Source organism: Poecilia reticulata, chromosome 16 (assembly GCF_904066995.2).
Source record: "Poecilia reticulata chromosome 16, P_reticulata-male-v2, whole genome shotgun sequence".
Classification (NCBI taxonomy): domain Eukaryota; kingdom Metazoa; phylum Chordata; class Actinopteri; order Cyprinodontiformes; family Poeciliidae; genus Poecilia; species Poecilia reticulata.
Genome location: NC_088845.1, coordinates 21,667,991 through 21,689,233, shown reverse-complemented (window position 1 = coordinate 21,689,233; position 21,243 = coordinate 21,667,991). Strand labels below are relative to the sequence as shown.

Genomic DNA, 21,243 nt, shown 5'->3' with positions numbered 1-21,243 from the left:
AGATAATTGATGCTTCATGGTGGTGATATTCTCTTTGGTTTGTCATATATTATAAATAAAAGCAGTAGAAGCTGCTGTATTACACACACTGCTTCACACACAATCATTCATATACCTTTCTCTCAAAACACATTATTACTCAGTAACACAAAGCAGCACAGGACAGCACTGGAGGGTTTTATTATTAGGACTATGCAGTCAGGAAGAGCTGTAGTGCTCCATCAAAATGTGTAGCGGCTCTCATAGGAAACAAGTTGTTCTTTCCTCATGAGAGGAGCCTTTATTGCACTTTTTATTTTAAAAAAATGTAAAAAAAAGACTTGTGGAAACATATGGTGTGCGGGTGAATCGCTGTGAATTATAGTTTTTATTAAAGTCTAATGATATGCATAGAGTGGGATATAAGAAAAAAAGAGTAAACACCATCCAAACAAATCCCAAAGGTATGTGTATGCAGTCATCAGGGACATCATTATCTGCAACAGCATGACGAGTCACTTTGGCTGACAACTGTTTATGTGCCCATCAGCATCAGAACAAACACCTGTTCAGTCCAGCTGATGCATTTGTTGTCATGACAGAAATCATTTGACTCGGAAGAGTTTATGAAATGTCTGACAAAGTGAAAATGTTTCAAGGCTGACCAACAAGAAAGGAAAAAAAAAGCACGGAAAGAAATATTTGTCCTGCCAACAGTGATTTCTGAAGGTGCATCAGTGTCTCAGTTTGACATCATCACTGACTGGCAGATGGGAGCAGCAACTGCAACCAGTCCTGGTCAGTAGCATGGAAAAAAAAAGTTTTAACACGGCTTAGTTTTGCTCTTTTCCTGTTGCGTCGCTCAGTACAGATCCCTTTGCCCCATCAGCAGTTTGCTGTTGCATTCCCTGAAACAAGCTGATCCACTAAATGATCTAATTTCTTCCATCATCCGGTGTGATTTATGATGAAAATCATCCAGTTTGAAGGAAGAAAGGTTACATTTATAGTTTATAGAGCTATAAAACAGGAACATTTACAATATTACAGATTCTCTGTAAGAATCGGAGTAATGGAGCCATCAAACCACAAATCCATAGACAAGGTAAATTTGTATTTGTTATTAGCTAAAGCAGGTGGACGAATCAGTAATGGGTACAGATACATAGAGAAAACCTTGGTTTCCAAAGAGGCCAAAAACAATATTGTTTAACATTAATTGCATGAAATATTGAAGAATCTATTAATAACTTTTATTTGATAGATTTCATCCAAATATCTCCCTAATTTGACCTCAAACAAAATGTTTTTATTATAATCTAAAGTAAAACAAAGTAGTTTGACAAAAATATCTCCCTTGTAGGCAAAAAGAATTGGCTCAAGGTAAAACCAGCATGGAAAACCTTCACTGTGCATCAGACTAGTCTACCTCACTCTATGTAAAATGGAAAACAAACACCCAGCAGCAGCGGTGTCGTAAAGGTTATACTTCCAAAGCGGCAGAGACAGCAGAAACAGCATTTCCTACTGCAAATAACAACATGTCAAAAAATGCATCTAAATATGGCATAATGTTGTTTATACTGACTAAGTTCTGGCACAAGATCACTTCTACAAGTGTTTTAGAAGTCATTATTAGTGTTTGCAATATGCGCATTTTGTTCATTCATTTATCAAAGCAACCAAAAACTCCCCAACAATTTGCAGGAAGAGAAACAACGAAATGCAAAACCCATCTTGGAATGCCGAGTTATGAAAACTTCCACTTTATCTCCCCTGGTGTCTCGAGCTCCTTAAGAGAGAACCATAAAATTAATTCATTACTACCTTCATTGGTTCACTGCCCAATAATGGGGATGTTGGTAATAATTATTCACATCTCAGTGATTCCATTAGATTGCTCTCTGTCCACGTGCAAATGTGACGGCAACAAAAACAGCACAGCTCTGCTCCAACACAAACACAAGGCGGAATTTAAACGTTCGTGATCCTCTAATCTCTTTACTATCCTTATCTTCCTAAGCTCTTGTTTAAAATGTTCATCTGTCTAAGCAAAAGATACACAACAAAAAAACAGAGGTATTAAAGGTAATATTTTCCTTAAAAGAAAAGCAGACACTGCTCGCTGTTGTAATCGTACCCATAAAGTGAAGAAATTTCCTAGCCTTTTTATACTTGTAGTAGTTTGAGATAGAACCAATACATGGAATAAAATATAAATTAGTCCTTGGGGAAGTCAACATATTCCTTGATTATATTTATTGTTTCCATGAAACATGGATGTTCTCACCATTGGTCCTCCTGTGCCAGCATCACCTCGCTCTCCCTTTTCTCCACGAATGCCCTGAAAAGGAAACTTTGTCACTAAATCGCCCAGTGACATTGTGGTTTTGAATGGAAGCTAAAGCACAACAACAAATTAATGGATGAAAAAAATTAATTGAAACTACACCAGTTAGTTTCAGAATTTGTACGCGTTTATGTTTCCGTTTGAGGATCCTGTCATAATATCAAGGCCAAAAAATGTCAAATATAATGTTTAAGCTAAAATTTTGTTACATTTTCAGCATGAAAACACTATCAAATGCATAGGTCCTACGCAATTATGAAGGTTGCAATCTTTTATTGTAATGAATGTTTAAAATTAAGATGGTAATAATGCGGATTTCTGAAGTCTCAATTCCAAGAGAGAAAAATAAATGTTCCTCATCAACCCCGAAAAAAAAGACAGAATATGGCTGCCATGTGTATTGAACAAGGAGACATACACCATTTATAATTAGCCTGGTGACTGAGTGATGACTCAACGATGTGTTATTTTCAAAGTATGTAAAAATGCCTAAAAGGTAAAATAATCAAATCTGTGTCCATGTGTAGATTTGTAGATGATAAATATTGATCGTGTTTTTTTAAGGCTTTAGAGTTTTGTCTTCAATACTTATATTACTGTTACATTTTTAGAATACTATTTGAATCTTGTTATACCAACAACATATCCAGACAAATATTAGCATCGACAACTAAATCTGCCACATTTACACAACAAACTGAAGTGTTTAATGTGCAACGTCCTTTCTAAGTAAAGTAAATGTGTCATTATACTTAGGGGTGAACGATTACTCAAACAAGGCTTACTGGGGGTCCCTGAATGGAGAGTCCACTGGGTCCCTGAGGACCAGGCGGTCCTGGAGGTCCAGACGGGCCGATTTCCCCCATAGGTCCCTGGGGTCCCTATAAAAACCACCACAACAAAGGAACAAGGTTAAAATGATATGAAGTTTGATGAGCCAGGGCATTTTTTTATGAAGTCGATAAAATACTAAAGGACTAAAACAATTGAACATTTGTCTCACATTCACAAACCAAAATTAATTTATTAAGCAAGACACAAGAGCTTCGATGCGCAAAGGACACCATAAAAAGTTTCAGCATGGTCGATTTTTGTGGTCTTGTGTTGGGATTTCCAGGAAATCAATGTTTTAAAGCTTCTTTAGTTGTATTTTGAGACTATAATCAACACTGCTCACCTAAAACACACTTTTACCTCATACAGTTTGATAGTTTAGGCCTCTTTATTAAATATGTATGTAAAATCAAAACATATTAACTTTACTAAAAGCTCCAAGATCTCTTTATCCCTCCAAATACAATTCATTTATTGTTATGCATTATTTTAATTTAAAACGTACTTTATTTTTCTGAGATGTGTCCCTGATCTATAAAATGTCAAAGAAGGTGACTTAAGAGTGACATACAGCCTCTGTATCGACATCACTTCTACTATTTCTACTTTTGATCGTCTCAGTGGTGGGATCTACAGCATGACTTTCATTTGGACACTTCAGTCATCTGCAATCTGGTTTTTCATGCTGATGGAGTTTCATTTTATTACAGTGTGAAAAGTGCAGACAGCTTTCCTGCAACAGCAGCCAGAAAAGAGGGGTTAATGCGAAATAAAACTGAGTTTCAGTACAGTGACAGTCATAGCCAAAACAATCTTTAACTGTGTTTATTATTTTACTGTTCAACCATGCACATCCTGAGTTTATGTGTTTCTTATCCATGAAAACACACCAAGAAACCACAGATCAGTTGTGCAAGAATGTAGGAAGAACAAAAACAAAGAGCCAAGTGTTCAATCAATCGAGAATCGCATAACTTTGCTTTTAGGGTCGAGTTGTGTAATATGCATTTCATGTCACATACACCATATTTCTGTCTAAATATTTGATAGTCTTCCCACTTACAATGAGTGGAGAGGTCTGTAACATCCATTGTAGGTACACCTCAACTGTGAGACAGAATCTAAAAGAAATCCAGAAAATCACATTGTATGATTTTTAAATCATTAACTTTTATTTTATTGCATGAAATAAGTATTTGATCACCTACCAACAAGGAAAAATTTTGTTTTTCACAGACCTGTTAGTTCATATTTAAGAAGCCATCCTATCCTCCACTCCTTACTGAACTAATTGCATCTGGATTAAAAAACCTCCAGTCAACACTGTGGGCAAAACCAAAGCATTTCTAAGGACACCAGGAACAAAATTGTAGATCTGCATAAGGTTGGCATGTAGATGCCCAGCTGATTGTCCTGGGGGCTACAGGACAATCGGCAAACGGCTCAGAGAGGAAGCAAGCACAGTTGGCACAATTATGGAAGAAACTCAAGATACAACACCGGAGGATCTGGTCAATCACCTTACAAGTGCCATAGTCTCAAAATTTGCCCTCACTAACACACCTCGCTGAAAATAAATCATGGCTGTCAGAAGCCTGCAGTCTTTAGATCTTACACTGATTAAAAAAAAAAATCTTTGGAGGGATTTGAAACTCATGTTCCCAGTGGCAGCCCTGAAACCTGAAAAAAAATATGTTCGGTTGGAGGAGTGGGCCAAAATCCCTGCTACAGTGTGTGCAAACCTGGTCAAAAACTGGAGGAAACGCCTGACTTCTGTAAAGGTTTCTGTATTATGTTTTACTTTTCTTTTGTAGCAAATACTTATTTCATGCCATAAAATGTAAATCAATAACAAAAAAATCTACAATCTAATTTTGTGGGTCTCTTTGTTCAGATTCTGTCTCTCACTGATGAAAATTACAAACTTCTCCAATCTACAAGTGCACAGACCTGAAAAATTGTCAGCGTATAAAATACTTATTTTCTCCACTGTAATGTTAAAATGTTTAGTGGAGAATAAAAGTTGAGACATGCAAAAGTTTGTTTCTGCAAATTCAATTCAGTTTTAATTCAAAGACAGGGGAAGATTTACTATTTCATTTAACAATTTGAGAGAAAACGATCAACTTTGTCTGTGTTGCAGTATATTTAAATTATTTTAATAAACTGGACTGAGTTAAATTGAATCCAAGTTTCTGATATTTGTATTACTGGACTTGTTAATCTTGTAAAGGTTCATATAATATTTGCTATGAGGTGAAATGAAATGTGTGCTCAGCTGAGAAGAAACTTCAGATTTTTTCCAGGCTTGTCTTTCTTGTGTGTGATTCCACTTGATTTTGTTTTTGTGAAATGAAACACAGTCAAAAGAGAGTTGAGATGCATTTCAGACTGATACTACGACTGAAAAATAGTCCCAGAAATTAAGTACCCAGTACTAACCGTCACTCCTGGTTCCCCCCTGTTTCCTCTGGCTCCCCTTATCCCGGGTCCACCCTAAGCCAATGATTAAAAAAAAGTAGTTAAAGAACAAATAGCATCATAACATAGAGTCATAAAACACATAAATATTAACAGGATAAAACTTGAAAAAAATCTTAATTATCCTTTTCATTGTTTTTTTAAAGCAGACAGGCAATTATAAAAACAACCAACTTTCCACAAGAAAAAAAAAATCTAAAAAAACTTGTGTTATTTGGATCCAGTGGACTATTATTTAAAGCAGACTGGCTGGTTTTTCTTTATTGTTTAGTTAAAAATACTAATTTAACTGGAATGTGTTGAATAGCTTATTGGCAACACAGAAAAATGACGGAATGAGCACTTTGGCAAAAAAGATCACTCATGGAATTAAACAGTAAGGAGGATGTAATTTACCTCATAAAGAAACAATTGGAATCCAGACTTTAAGAGAAGAAACAAACCAAAATTGACAAAATTTTGCATAACAACACTCATTGCAAAGAAAAATAATAGATTAAAATAGAAACAGCCAGCCCATGAGATGACAAAAGTTGTTGTTTGTGAGCATAAAGTTAAATTGGGAGACAGAGCATTTGGAATAATGTTCACCTGAGTTACAAAACACCATTTGCCACTATTAGTAGTGATACTAACAAGAGCATTTTGAGGATTCGGTATATTAGAGGTAATATTCCAGTTTCTGGTGTCTTTTACTACATTTACTCATCCTGGCATTAGTAAATCTAGCTTAAAAAGCTGGTGATATTCTCTCCATTTCTGTATTTGTGATGCATAGAAGTGTGTGCTTTGATTTTCTCACACAGTAATCTTCCTTCATCCTGGATAATGCTTAGCTGCACAGCACACAGACAGTCGGGATGTTTTTGCTTGCTTGGATCAAAAGTCTAGCAAGAAGACAGTGTGTTTATGTGTTTGTATGTATTGTGCAAATGGTGGAAACTACCATAATGGATTTTTTTCATGTTTCAGGAATGTATGCATTTATATTTATTATGAATTTGCATACATCTGGGATAAACCCGGATGTAGAAAAATCCAAGCAGATACGCTTTCCTTTTCTAACAGTATGAGTCTTACATTTGGAACAAAACCTGCAAAGAAACCAAAATTAGCTTCCAGCAGGAGTAAAACTAATAATTGCGTTTGGATTTGTATGCGGGCCCCCAGTAATGAAAGAAAAACACAGCTCTATGATTTTCTGAGTAATTTGATGCCAAAGACGAATTCACATCTTGGATGTAAGCCAGCATGGGCACTTTCCAATTTCTATCAAACGGAGATGATAGGTTGGGCACGCCTTACTAATGTTGAGTATTGAACTGTGGCTGGGTTAAACACACAATATAGAGGCGATCAGTGGAATATGACGCATAGAAAACCGAAGAGGTCCGCCGCTGCTTAAAACAGAAACGTCATCAATCATAGTTATGGTTAAAAGGCAAACATCAGAACAAGCAAGGATTGTTACAGAAAATTACCTGAATCAGTCTGCATGGTGGAAATTAAAATATGTATATATTCTAATTTTTATATACTAAAAACAACCACCCAAAAATAATACCTTAGTTTTAGTTTAATGCCTTGCAGTGTTTTTATTTGGATCCAAGGTTTGGCATGGGTGTTGGTTGTACTTCAAACTTGAATAAAACCCAGCTTTGAACAACACACACCGTTATGCACCTGAAGGTGAATAAAAACATAAACCTTGCAAATATTTTTGGTTATTGAAATTGTCTTTTGGTCCCAAAAAAGGCCCAAAACAGAAAGAAGAGAGGGGGATGTAATGACTAAGTTCACCTCTGAAATCAGTATCAGTTCATTTGTTTGAGATAAAAGCAGTCTAGTCATTTGTATGGATTTATTTTTACATAATACTATCAAGGTGAGTCATTACAATTTTTCTTTTCCCCCACCAGTCTTGTAGATTGTTACTGCTTTCAATGTTGGTGACCCACTTTGAGCCAAACGTCCGCTGCCAGTCAGATGGGCTAGCATTTGACCCCAGATTACTTTGTATAGGAGAAGTTTGTACTACACAATAAGGTTCTCTGGTTCTAAAACAGCCTCCAAAAATCAACCTTCTCCAAACCATTTGGAGATATTTGTTCTGATTTTCTGGGTTGACATAAAACAGAGTTCAGTGCACAAACACTACTTTGCTCTAATCTGTTTAAAGAACACTACGCCAGAGGTCTTGTGTTTCATACAGACGTAAGTGCCATTATTGATATGAAAATAGTGACATATCTTCACACATTTCTGTGGACTGAAGCATGGAAGATCAACCAAATCAAAAGAATAAACTGGTGTTCCTACAGGGGGCCCAGATGGTCCTGGAGGTCCTTTGCTCTCCTGAGAACAGGTGCAGGCATGGGGCAGGGGAGGACATTGCTCCTCCACTCTCTGAAAGCACACACACAAAAAGAGCAACAATTGAATGACCAAGGTCCATATCTACAGATCCAGCTGCAAATGTTACATAACAGGCAGAGACTTCAAGCACAAATGTCAGCAAGTTGGAAATCTCAGTTAAGAGGAGGATCTGCAATTGGAAGCTGTGTTAACGATGCTAAATGCCAGCATAAGTACTTAGATAAGTGATGCAGCTCCATAATGATTTTGCCGTAGCTTATCCTAAAACCTGTATTACAGCAACTGTTCTCACACAGTAATCTCCTCTTTTTCACAATGTAGTTTTTTAAAGAGAAATTCTAATTGGCTAAAATCAGCATTGACAGACCAAAGCTACACAATAAAATGGAGATTGGAAATCAGCCATAAAACGTTTTTATACCTCATAAAATGTGATATATAATGATGTACAACACTCCACCCTCAGGGATCAAGACGTGACTGAAACAGCTGTTTTTGAGGGATGAGTAAAGTTTTATTGAATTGAATCAAAGTGCACAACTGTAAAATTTTGGCAAATTATTTTTGACATTCAGGAAAATAACCTAACATTTGTGTGCATGTCAAAAGACGAGGCTTGCAATTGTCGATGTTCTCAGGTTAGTCACTGAATGAATGTAGACAGTCAGAGTTTGATCATATTAACCATGGATTATTTGTGTCCGTTTCAGACAGCTAATAAATCTCTTGCACAAGACAGACAAAAAAAGAAAAAAAAAAGCTTTTTAAAAGCGTGGCCGATATCTTTCCATTTCTTACCAAAGCTGGCAGCTCACAGCACTTATCTCTGCTGGCCCAGGACGTGCTGCAGATGATGTCAAACATCTGCAGCTGAAACTGTAAACACACACACACACACAACCATTTTCTACAACCATTACTACTGCAAATAAAACATTTCAAAACGGAGCAATACTACAGGATGGACACAAAGTAAAATCTGGCAAGATATATTCGCTGCATATTATTTCATTGCAGTTATGCACATTTCATTGCATTAGATGCACATTTGACATAAACTGTGTTTAATGGAGAAAATGTTCAGAAGAGACACTCTCCAGAACAAAGACATTAAAAGCCATCAGGTCTCGGAAACAAATGTGACCCAGTTGATGGCTATTACACAGTGTTTAAGCTGAAAAGCAGTTTATATTATCATAAAAGTTGACATTAAAAAGTAGTAATGAAAGAAAGTGATGCTGTGGAAAGTTCCACCTTGCATTAACCAGGCTGGGATAGTTTAATCTTTAAAGTTTAAATATATTCTAGATGAGACATGACAGGCTTTGATACATGACTGCAGACGTGGGTGGAAAAGTGTTTTTCTTTCTGCCACTGTTTTATTTCAACAATCCTTATTTTTAATACAAAATGTTATCTGCCGGGACCATGATGCAGAGTAAAACAACGGTTTTCATTAGTAAAATTGGAAAAAAAAAATTAAAAAGGTTGAAAATTTCAGATGTAGTTCAAATATGATGTAAAACAGCAGCATCATTAAAAAAATAAGTAAATTGGTATCTGCTGTTTTTGTTAGTTACTGTAGATTGAAGAGCTGATTTTAGTGTAATTGTCTTAGTTTGGGTCATCATTGTATACCATTATAATGGGTTTTAGATTAAAATGAGCTAAGAATATGTGTAATCTTTTTGAGAACTTGGTACATCTTTATTTTTGTCATGTTAAATATATTTAACTAATATATTTTATTGAGATTGTATGTGAAAAACCAACACAAAGTAGCTCTAGTGATGGAGTGGAGGGAAAACTATACATAAAAATCCAGTCACTTTACTTTGATACCCCTAAATAAAATCCAGAGCAAAATCCAGAACAGTCCACATGTGTGCAATTTGGGTTCAATAAATATCTACTCTAGCTATTCTATGAAAACCTCAAAGGTTTGTTAGTGATCAAATTACACAACGAAGACCAAAGAACACAGGGATTAAGCTATAGACTAAAGTTTAAAGGCTTAATGTCGGTTTAGGTTAAGAAAAAAATTTACATTTTGAACACATCATTGAACAATGGTAAACCCAATGCTGAAAGTGGAAAGACATGGCTGAATTAGTCAATTTGTAATCTTAAGTTATATTCATATAACATGTCATTTGTTCTTATCACAACATAAAATTTTGTTTATTTTTTGTGGTCCTGTTGTAAATTTGTAGAGTTTTATTTTGCAGATAAAGGACTAACCAGCAGACTACCTGAAATGTGGAGACAGGCAAGGAAAGTATTAATTAAAGCAGCAGCCGAGACCTACAGAGATCCATAGCTCATGTAGGAAAATCTATAGGACAGCTGTTAACTGACCTTTGGACATTGAATCAAGATTTATGGACCACAGAGTGTTCTGCCAATTTTTGAATGACAGCCCACGGACGTCTTGCTCAGTTTTTCACAGACAAAGGACAGAGAAAGACTTGAAAGTGGGATGAAGTCACCTTCCAGCAGACAAGCCACCCAAATATCAGAGTTACAAGGGAACAGTTCAGAATACACACGACTCAAGACTTAATGATCAGATTTTCAAAAATGCTCGATTTAATCAAAGTAAGCCTGAGCTATTTTACAAAAAAAGGCTAAAACCTCAATCCCCAGATATTTAAAGATTGTAATCATCTAAAAGACCTGCAGCTGTGAATAGAGTGAAAGGAGTTTCTGCAGAGCATAATGCTGAATATAATGCACACTTTAAGATTTCTTTTTAAGTGAAGTCATCTCGTTTTTCATAATTTTAAAATGATTATATGCTGTCTCAGTGAGATTATTACTCCAAAAAAAGCAATGGTTAAAGAAGCAAAATTTTCAAATAAAACTGATTGAAAAAGTTTATGGTAAGGATACTATTGCAGCCATTTTGTGTGTCATCATTTTTAGTAACCCTCTCTCTATAATATACACTTCATCTTGTATCGGACTTTCAGATTTTAGTTATTTACTCAATTTATATCTGAAAAAGCTTCTTCTCAACATGATAAAGTCATGATCAATAATAATAATAATGGCTATCATTATTACGTTAATGATAATTATAAGTTTGCGATTAGATATTTTGAAAACAGAATAAATAAAACTTGTGTTGTTTTAAACAAATTAAAAGCAAACACCTAATAATAGCTCCATGATAGCACTTTGTATTTCCAACAGGATGTCTCACCATCCTGCCTGCCAATATGTGCCCAAAATCTATTTTTTTCATACATTTGTGACACTTTGCTAATTTCTACTTGCCATAAATACAATGAACTCCCACTGATTGACTCACTACAAGGTATTTATGGGATAAATTTTCACACATTTTTCACACCCTCTTGGAAAATGGAGGGGGTGGACAGCAAGCACAGCAACATATTTTGCACAAATTCATATTTTGTCAAATTTCTCTCTGTAAAATTTCAAGAGTGGACATTAAGACACATTTTTTTCCACCATCCTAGCATCGTTTTTTTGATATACATTAATCGGTACTAACCGGAGCAGAGCTGTCTCTTTTGGATCTGGACCGGACCATTTTCCCCAAGACCTCGACTCCATCTGTGGTGATATTCCCAGCTGCTCTGATGGACTTCTCCCCGACCACAGAGCAATCCAACACCACCTTCACCAACGTCTTGCTGACGGTCACATGGAGCTGTGTGGCAGAGCAAGAGCAGGATCAGAAAACAAGGTGTGACAGCAATTTCCTAATTGACAGACATCAGAGTAAGATAACGGTGAGCAATCTGTGAAATTATCCTTAATTCTGCTTAAATCTAAATGCGTTGAAGCGATCCAACTAAACACAGCGTTAAGCTAGTGGAAATCAAGGACACTTTTACCAAGTGATCCTGCAACTTGAAAAGGTTTATGCTGGACATTCAGAAATACCCTTCAAAATAAAAGCTTCATTATTTCATAGGTGAGATTACTACAAAATGAATACCATAAGATTGTTGTTACTTAACTGGTGCCTAACAAGGGATTGTGTTTACCTTTCCAAATAAACTCCTAAGAAGCTTTCAAATTAAAGTTTTGGTATAAATTAGTCCAATTTTGTGATCTAAATTTCTCAGGAACCTGCACCATGATGAAAACAGGATCAGGTTTTATTTTCAAAATTAATTTATTTTATGATCTTTAAAGTAGAAATGCGGCTCTTTTCTCTGCTTTGAGTGAGAAATTTCTTTAAATTCACCTGGATGATTCTTCATTACTACTGTGCATCATTTTGGTTATGTGTATAACCTAACGACACATCAAAAATAAATGATCTTACACACCAAATTGGACAATTAAAATTTCTTCAGCAGTTTTTCACCATTTATTCTTATGATTCAGTTGTCAACTTTTAGGTTTATATTTCCAGTCAAATACATGCAGTCAAGTAAAAAGGTACTGCCAGTGTGCTTTTAGGCTAAAGCTGGCTTGACTGAAGTTGGACTATTCTGGGAATATTCCCAGAGTGTTTCTGCAAATGAACTCTATAACCACCCTGACCATAAACTCCTCTGTGCCTGTGCAGTTTTTTATTTTATTTTTCCCTTTTAGATAAATACTTTCCAAAAGTATCTGCAATGAGCAAACAAATAACCCGATCCACCCTGAGCTCTGGAAGTCTGTGAGCTAAAACTGCCTACTTAAGAGAAAAGTGCTGCCAGATCCATGAACCATCACATCCAGATGTCTGTACAGTTAATGAGGAAAGAAACCGGCATTCTGGTGAAGGACAGTAATAACCTAGACCATTAGCGTCTGTGCGTTTCCCCATTATGCTTTTTTTTTTCCTCATAACCTCTATGCTCTTGCTCATCTTCAGCAAAACATGTAGACACCCTATGTCAAAGGTGCATAAATGGATGTTATTTGCAGATAATATGGAGACAAAGTTCAGATGTGAGAGCCAGAGTACAGTCCTCTGCTGAGGTGTGAACATCGTTTTTTAAAAATGACTTTTGTGTCCTTCAGTCTGAATACTTCACCGGGCATAACGTGTGTTGAGCTTTTGTGAAATAAAGCATAATGAAAATCCTCTGTGGTGCAGACATTTAGCTGATATTTAGTGGCATTCAGTTAAGGTTAATATTAGTGGTTAGGGAATGAGTGCAGGGCAGGGAAATGTCGATGGTATATAAGCAGCAGTATGTGCATGTCTGTGTTTCAACATTTTCCTCCATGTGACTCTGACCTTCATGCTAAATGAAAAATGTCTTGTTTGCACATTTCAGTTTTATAAAATCAAAATTATCTTGCCAGGAAGTAAAAGCAAATGTTTAATATTTTAATTTATGAACACTTTTTTTCTCTCTTAAAAGGTCACATTCTCAAAGAAAAACAGAGCTTGAAGCTTACCACTTCCTGGATGTACTTTTCTTCTAGTCATCAATAAAGCAATGTGACATACAGTGGCCATCAGTTCACACACACTTCTCAATTTAAATGAAACCCAATTAAGTAAAGAGATGTGAAAAGGCACAATAACCTGGTTTCTTAACTTAAACTCAAACATTCTTGAACCTTTTGATTGAATTTCAACATTCAGTCTTCTTGGGATCACACCTGCCATCCGTTATTGTGAATAAAATTAGAAGGAAAATTAAGTTCAGCTGTGCCAGCAGCATTTACTTGACATCTGGTCCTTCATATCATTGAGCAAAAAACCGTAATTAAAAACCATGGTTTAAAAGTTATTTCTAGCAAAGAACATCACCATAAAGGTAAAACAAACCCACAGAACAGCATCGTCCTGGCAACAGCGTGAGCTGAGGTTCCTTTATCAAAAGTGCAACTGGGGTTTTCGTTGAGCTAATTTTAAATATAAAGTCTGACTGAATGACAGTTTTCACCCAAATCTTTTCAGATGTCTACCAGAAAACTGGACCTTAAAATAGATGTGATTTTTTTATTTTTTTGGTCTTAAAGGAGGAGTGAATGACCTAGTCAAAATTCACCCCTAAATATGTGGTCTCCTGAAGATGGGTACTGGAAAAAATAGGGAATGACTACAAGTGACAACAATCTGAAATAAGAGGGAAAAAAACACACACATAAATTTACTGGATCAGAAATTATAATCAGATTGAAACTTAATCCCACTGATGAATAATAATGGATCAGAGCCCAGATCAAGGGTGTTTAATGATTGGTGTCACTCATTACAGCCAACTTCCTACTTATTGATGCCCACTGTTGTGATTTTACATAATTTGTTTAAGGGCTGCATATGATTTTAATTTATATGAATACACAATATATTTTAACTACAAGATGAGAGTCTGTAAGTGACGAGAGCTAGAAAATCAGAAAAAGCTAGCTAAAGCTCTACAACGATGATTTGTAGCTCACAGAAAGAGTTTTAGCACACATGTCTTTTTAATGTTTAATCATGTGGGGAGGTACAAAAATAGCATTCACACGTCTCTGGAGAATATTATGGCTCTGAGCAATGTGCGAGTTACAGCAAAGACAAGTTTATCTTCTCCCCTTTGTGTCTCCGTTTTTTATGACTATATTTTTTTTCTTTGCGACTAAAACTCAGAGTCATTTCTATCTATTCCTCTGTTCTCTGCTTTTACCTGTTCCTGTTTTCCGTCTCTCCCCCCGGGGTTTGTCGGCCCGTCTGTGCCTGTGTGCCTCAGTAAGCTTTGACAGATCCTACTGGGTTTCCTGCTTTAACGCACGGCGTCTTCATATGGTAATCCTTTTCTAAAGGCCACACAAACAAGCTCATGCTCACGAACACTCCTCTTATTCACTTGTCATCCTGTCTAAATAGAAGCAAACACTTCCTTTGGTCTGGCAGTCCTCTGCATCTGTTCCTGCTCTGAACATTGCCATGTTCGCCAACAAAGGCAAAAGACTGAATGATGGACAGCTACTCCCGCACATTTTGAGATAAGGAATGGAAAACTGGAGGCTGGTGGGTGGCTGCGAGGTTGTTTTTAACAAAAAAATATACTTTAAGTAGTGACAGTATAAACCAGCTCCTCCTTAAAGAAGAATAATGCTTTATTTCAAGTCAACAGGTTTCTTAGAACTAACCAGTTAGAGATATTCAGACAAGATCTCTGAGGATTGAATATCTTCATTTTAAGGGGGTTGATCATTTATTGAGCCTGTGGAGACCAAATAATTTATTCCACACCTGCATTATTGTTTATGTTATCATTTTCATTTTTAGTCGTTTCTCATAAACGGGAATAAAAGTTTTTCTGCAACAGAAATCTCCCTGGACTTTGGTGCCGCTTATTCTGTGCGATACCACACAATTTACATAAAAATCTACTTTATTAAAATATCTAAATGAGAAACAATTCAGCTTAATGGTATACCCACCGGGGCTGAGCTAAATTAGAAAGAGAAAAGAGATCTGGTTTTCTCAAACTCCCGTGTGTGTGGTTCAATCATAAATAAAAGTTAAAATATGAATAAATCAGTAAAGACGGGCCGTGAGGAGGGAGATGGGCGCTTTAGTTGGATGTTAAAACTTTGAAACAGTGCTGATAAAAAAAAAAGAGAACAATTCTCAGCCCACGAGGCTCTGAAATCTCCCCAGCCTAAATGTACAACTTCAAAAACATTAAAATACTCGTGGGATCTTCCTGTTTTTGTGCTTCACAGCTGCCTGTAACCTACAGTCCAGCTCCCCTCTGTTCAGCACAGTTTCTGTGCTGCAGTTGAAAGGTTTATCTGCAAGTGTACTATGAAATTGGTCCTGTGTATCTGCAAGTGCACTATGAAATTGGTCCTTATTAACTTTCACAGGGACTTGCAAAAGTATTCATACCATTTTCTAGTTTTTTTATAATTTGCACCACAAACGTCATGTACTTTATTGTTTTTTTTTATGACACACCAGCACAAAGTAGTGCATAAGTAAACTGTAGAGCTAAACAGGTACTTGGTTTATTTATTTTTTCACAGTTAAAAATCTTAAAAGTATGGACTTTGTATTAAGCCTCCCAAGTCAATACTGTACAGAACCACATATGATTACAGCTGCAGGCCTTTTGGAGGATATCTCCATCAGCTCATCTGAATTTTTCACAAATTTTTCTTTGCAAATTACACCAGTCAGATCAGATGGGAGAGCCTGTGAACATCCATTTTCCAAGTTTTGCCACGGAATCTCAATTTATTGATTCGGGTCTGGATTGTAACCCATCATTCAATCAATCATCTGCAATTGTAGATCACTTTGCATACAGATAGGTGAAACAGAAACTGCTGTACAGCGGATAAAACTGGTTAACTGCTTAATAAAAACTAGAAATTATTGAAGTAAGAAGATACAAATAGATAATACATTATACAATTAAAGACAATGAGGATCAGGAAAAGAATGTTCCTCTGCAGCTCTGGCTGTGTTTTTGGGGTTATTATCGTCCTGGAAGGCGACCCACTGCCCCAGTCTTTAGTTTTTTGCATTATATCAGGTTTTCTCTCACAATTGTTTCCCTCTGTCCCTTACATGACCCTTGGATAATATCAAATATGTCTGATGGTTTTCTGCTAACAGATTCTCCCAGCTGAGTTGTGGGTCTGAAGAGGCCTTTTGGCTGTTTTTTCTGACAAGCGCCCTCGGCTTGACAATCATGTTCTAAATTATACCTACACTTGTGTCACACTCAGATAATGGTGATCATAAAAGCTTGTTTTATAACCTAAACCTGCATAACCTTCTCGACTGCTCTATCCCTGACCAGCCTGGTGTTTCCCTTGGATATCGTGATGGCTTTTGTTCATTAATGTTTTCTGGTAAACCTGTGAAAGAACAGCTGTAATTTGGAACACTTTTACCAAAGGGTGTCATATTAAAAGGTCAAATTTTTATTTGTGAAACATTTCTGAAAAATAATCCTTTATCCTTTTCCTTCAGTGGCTTTAATACTTCAAATAAAATTCTGATCAAACGCATTTAAGTTTGCATAACATGACAAAGTAGAAACGTTAAAAGGATATAGAAAGTTATTCAGGGCCCATTTTTATTTCAGGCTACATCCACACTTTAAACGAAATGGTTTAAGATACTTGTCCGCAACACGCACCTTGTGGAAGCTGCCGTGGAAAACCTTTTTGATTTCTGGTCCTTCAAATGTAACAGTCTGGAAGTCTCCTCTGTAGTCGTGGTTGAAGAATGTCAGCGTCTTCCCAGAGCCTGCGGGACGAGGTTAGAGGAAGTTCACGTTTGCAGACAGAATTAACTTTTCTTGGATTTAACTCAGCTATGCTGTTTTTGGAAAAACAAGTCATCTCAATGATACCATTTGTATAAATATCACAAGCAAAATAAAATGCTTCCTGAAGAACTTCCTCTCTTTTTTTTTTGTACTTCAGTGATTTGGAGATAAGAGTTGCAATGTGAGCTTTGAGTTCAATCCAAGTTACAAGATTTAAGAGGTAAAATTATTTGGAGGAACAAAATGCTTAAATCAGGTGTGGTGTGTCCGATGCCAGTCCTCAATGGTCGATGTCCTGCAGGAGTTAGGTGTTCGCTTTGCTCAATACGGCTGAATCGAACGAGAAGACTCATTACCAGAGCCTCCCGTAAAACTTTCAGCCATCAACTCGGCTGTGTTGGAGATTGGACATGTCTAAAATGTACAGGACAGTAGCTCTTGAAGGCTGAGTTTACCTACCACTGCTCTAGATAAAGGTCAAGAACATTTGATGGGATTAAAAGCGATACTCTCAGCTGTGTTTCTGCAGTTTTGTTTCCAAAATTGTGAACTTCCTTGGCTTACTTGAAAAAAAGCAGTAAAACCAAAGGAAAGAAAAAAAAAAGAGAGCAGAAAAACTTTCAGCGATTCAGACTCACTGTCGAGGATTAGGCCCACCATCGGCTCATTGTCTTTGTTGAGGATTTCCCACAAAGCAAAGGGCTCCTGCGGGGTCTCAGGGAGCAAACGGAGCATCATAGAAATGGTGTAGTCAGATGGCAAACCCTCAGGGTGAAGGTACCTGTGGAGCAGACAAACAGAGAAACACAGCGGGCTGAGCCGTGCCTTAGAGTCACATAGCCTCTGGAAGTCTTTTACAAGTGCCTTTTGACTCGCTGCAGCTGCTGGTGGAGCGCTCTCTGCAGCTATAGACAGACTGCGCATCCATTGCCTTTTTCTGATCAAACAACCCACCGTGTTTTGAATAACTGCCTCTGAGCATGAGAGTTTTTTAATGCCACCCTAAACTTTCCTAACTGTTCATTGCTGACAGTTTTAAAAAATGGAGCAATCACACAACAGGAAGGTACAATTACAGCCTGTTGACAGCACAAACTGGGGAAAAAAAGCTCCTGAAATGACAACATCACAGAAAGGAAAACATTACAGGAGCTCAAATGAAGCCATTAAAAGCCTCCAATTACCTTTGCTACACAAAGGATTTCTATTTTCATGCAAGGAAGCTCTAGATAAATGCTCCCTGGTGGTAACTGGCAACAACATAAATTTTTATGTATTTATTTGAATGTAGTACCTCTCTGAGCTGCATTAAGAGCTGTTTTAAAATGGTAAAACAAAAAACATATTAAATTTATGAGGAATTCAAATAAAGTGAGTTATTTTTTTACTACATTCTAACCGAACTCTCTTTTGTAAACCCCACTGAATCGTTTGAAACACTATTATTGACATTTAACTTATTCATAGGAAAGAAAACTGCAAGAGTACAATAAACACTGGAAGTCACCACTGACGTAAGAGTACATCCGGATTATTTTATTTGCTGATCTATGGGGCGCTAATCTGGCCACCGCACCACGATCCCCATTGATCAGTAAATAAAATAATGTGGACGCACATAAAAAAAAAGTGTAATTTGGAAATAATCTATTACCATCCCACACTGAGGATTAGAAATATCCGTCTGCTTTGTCTTGAAACCATCTTCTAGATCTATCAGATTGAACTTTAGTTCTGCTCTCTGACTTTGTCACTCTAAAACTTTAACTTGTCCCTCATGAATAAGCCTCCCCATTCTGATGGAGAAAAATAAAATACATTTTTCATCTTCAACATCCCATCAGATGTCTGAAGGTTTTAGATCATGACTGATGGCCCTGTTTATATTTTCCTCCATCTTGACTAAAAAAACAAAAACAAAAACAAAACAAAAAGAAACAATTCCATCTGTAGAAAAGAAACTAACCCTAACCCTATCCCCGCCATGCCCACAGTGTTAGCACAGTATTGGCACTGAGGGCATGGTGGGGTTTTTGGCAATGACCATTTTTTTGTGTTAGAATTACATTTATCTGCATCTTAAAATTCAACTTTGGTTTCAAAAGACCATAAAATACTATCCCACACCATGTAAAAAGATTTTGAAAGATATTGTATCTTTTAAAAAAAAAAAACAGGAAAAAAAAAGCACTTTCCCCAAGTGCAACCTTAACCAATATTTGCTTTAAAGCGGATAGAACATCTTTGGGCAGACTAAAAAAAGCTACATTTAAAGCTTCATTTGCTCTACCATGTGTTACACAGCGTGTATTTGATATGCTCTTGCTCACTTGGTGGGCTGCAACACCAGGGCATCGCGGTGTAACCTGTAGCAGGGGAAGCTGTTAAACGAACCAGGCTCCAGAGAAACTCCAGGCAGGGTGCTGTACTCCTTCTCCACCAGGCCAAACTTCTCCATCATTTTGAAGCCTGGAGCAGATTCATGAAAACCACAGTTAGTTTTCTCTCAGTGAGATTATTACCTACATAATTATCAACAAGTCTCGTCTGCGCCGTCATTATTGCTGTTCGCTTAACGGCGAATGAGCCTCTGCCAGTCTGTGCGTTGTGTGTGTTGCTCACTTGATCAAATCTCTCACCTGCCAGCGTGTTGCCGCTCATCAGCACAGATGGACAAGCTGAAAGACAAAGAGTTTATGACCATCATCATCCAGCATTTAAATAAACTCTAGACAACGCCTCTTTCCCTGAAGATTCATGGATTCGGTTGGGGTTTAAAACATAAGCTGGTGTCACTCACTGGCAGTGGCTGCCTCACAGACGAAGGTAATAAGCTGCTCCTCTATTTTCTTCACAGCATCCAGATCGTCCACGAAAAAGACGTGTCTGTCACTGGGCTTGCTGGCAATATTCACCAGCTCTCCATAGTCTGCATCCGCAAAGCCGATTGCAAAAATGATGTAGCCTACAAGTGGCATAAAACAGAACGTCTTCTGATAAGTCTGGAGTAAATGGAAATAAAATATTAAAACGAACGAAATCTATTGAGTTTCACAGCTACTAAACAGACTTAAACTAAATATCACTGAGAGTTTGAAACAGAGTCAAACAAGGAGTTTGTTTATTATTAACTATTAATAGACATGTTAGAGTGCACATCCACAAATGTGCTAAGCTCAGGTGTGACATCATTCCTGTTGTAATCAACCATTTCTACACTTGATGAATCAAAGCACTCACCCTCCATTTGCATCTCCTTTGACACTTTGTTGACATCATCCTGCGACCGTCCATCAGTCAGAACAACCAGGACCTTGGGAACGCCCCTCCTGGCTCCGGCCTCTGGCGTGAAGATGGATTCCTTCACATGCTTGATGGCTCGACCTGAGGGGGAAACAAAAGACAAATAAGACATTTAGATTTAAATGTGGTTTTTTTTTGCTTAAATGAATGCTTTGCCTGCCTTACAGTAAGTAAATGTACCCAAATTAAACATTATAGGTAACACTTTATTTGAAGGGGTGTGCATAAGACTGACATGACACTGTCATAAACATGACATAACATCTGTCATGAACATAAAGACGTCTTTATGAATGTTTATGACAGTTGTCATGAAGTGTCATTCGGTGAGTAATGACACTTTTAATGCAAAATTGCTCTAAAAGTTACATTAAAAGTTCATTAAAAGTGCCAACTTTGCATGATTTTGTAAATTATAATAATTTAATGCAAAGTTAAAGTAAGTGTAGAAGTCACTGTAATTGAATCAGGAGGAAAATCCTTGTTGTTTTACTTTTATTTGAGGATTTTGGTTCAAGCAGGCTAGTCCAATCCTGAGACTTCAAAACAAGCAGATTCTCTGTAGTCATTTTTAAGTTTACTGTGACAACACCACAGCCTTTTCTAGTTAATCCCTGATTCACAGCTCTCTCTCTGTGCATCACACTGTATAACCTGGACATTAAAGGCTTTTTCCTCACTCTGCTGATTATGTTCCCGTTTTAATGAGTTGCTGAC

At 36.9% G+C, this 21,243-nt stretch overlaps 1 protein-coding gene across 5 annotated transcripts in view; it reads right to left on the bottom strand.

Annotated features, from left to right (window-relative positions):
• col14a1a (collagen, type XIV, alpha 1a) overlaps positions 1-21,243 on the bottom strand; it is a 123,487-nt gene that overhangs the window by 23,557 nt on the left and 78,687 nt on the right. For 4 of the 5 annotated variants that reach the window (XM_008432272.3, XM_008432271.3, XM_008432273.3 and 1 more), the window contains 12 exons: positions 20,464-20,607; positions 20,024-20,188; positions 19,863-19,901; positions 19,554-19,692; positions 17,862-18,004; positions 17,092-17,201; positions 11,541-11,699; positions 8,819-8,896; positions 7,964-8,050; positions 5,606-5,659; positions 3,115-3,210; positions 2,270-2,323 (listed from right to left, as the gene is read on the bottom strand). In XM_008432272.3, coding sequence (XP_008430494.2) covers positions 2,270-2,323; positions 3,115-3,210; positions 5,606-5,659; positions 7,964-8,050; positions 8,819-8,896; positions 11,541-11,699; positions 17,092-17,201; positions 17,862-18,004; positions 19,554-19,692; positions 19,863-19,901; positions 20,024-20,188; positions 20,464-20,607 — 1,268 coding nt within the window. Of the gene's footprint in view, positions 1-2,269; positions 2,324-3,114; positions 3,211-4,226; positions 4,285-5,605; positions 5,660-7,963; positions 8,051-8,818; positions 8,897-11,540; positions 11,700-17,091; positions 17,202-17,861; positions 18,005-19,553; positions 19,693-19,862; positions 19,902-20,023; positions 20,189-20,463; positions 20,608-21,243 lie in introns of those variants that run through there. The other variant, XM_081616797.1, reaches the window with a different exon arrangement.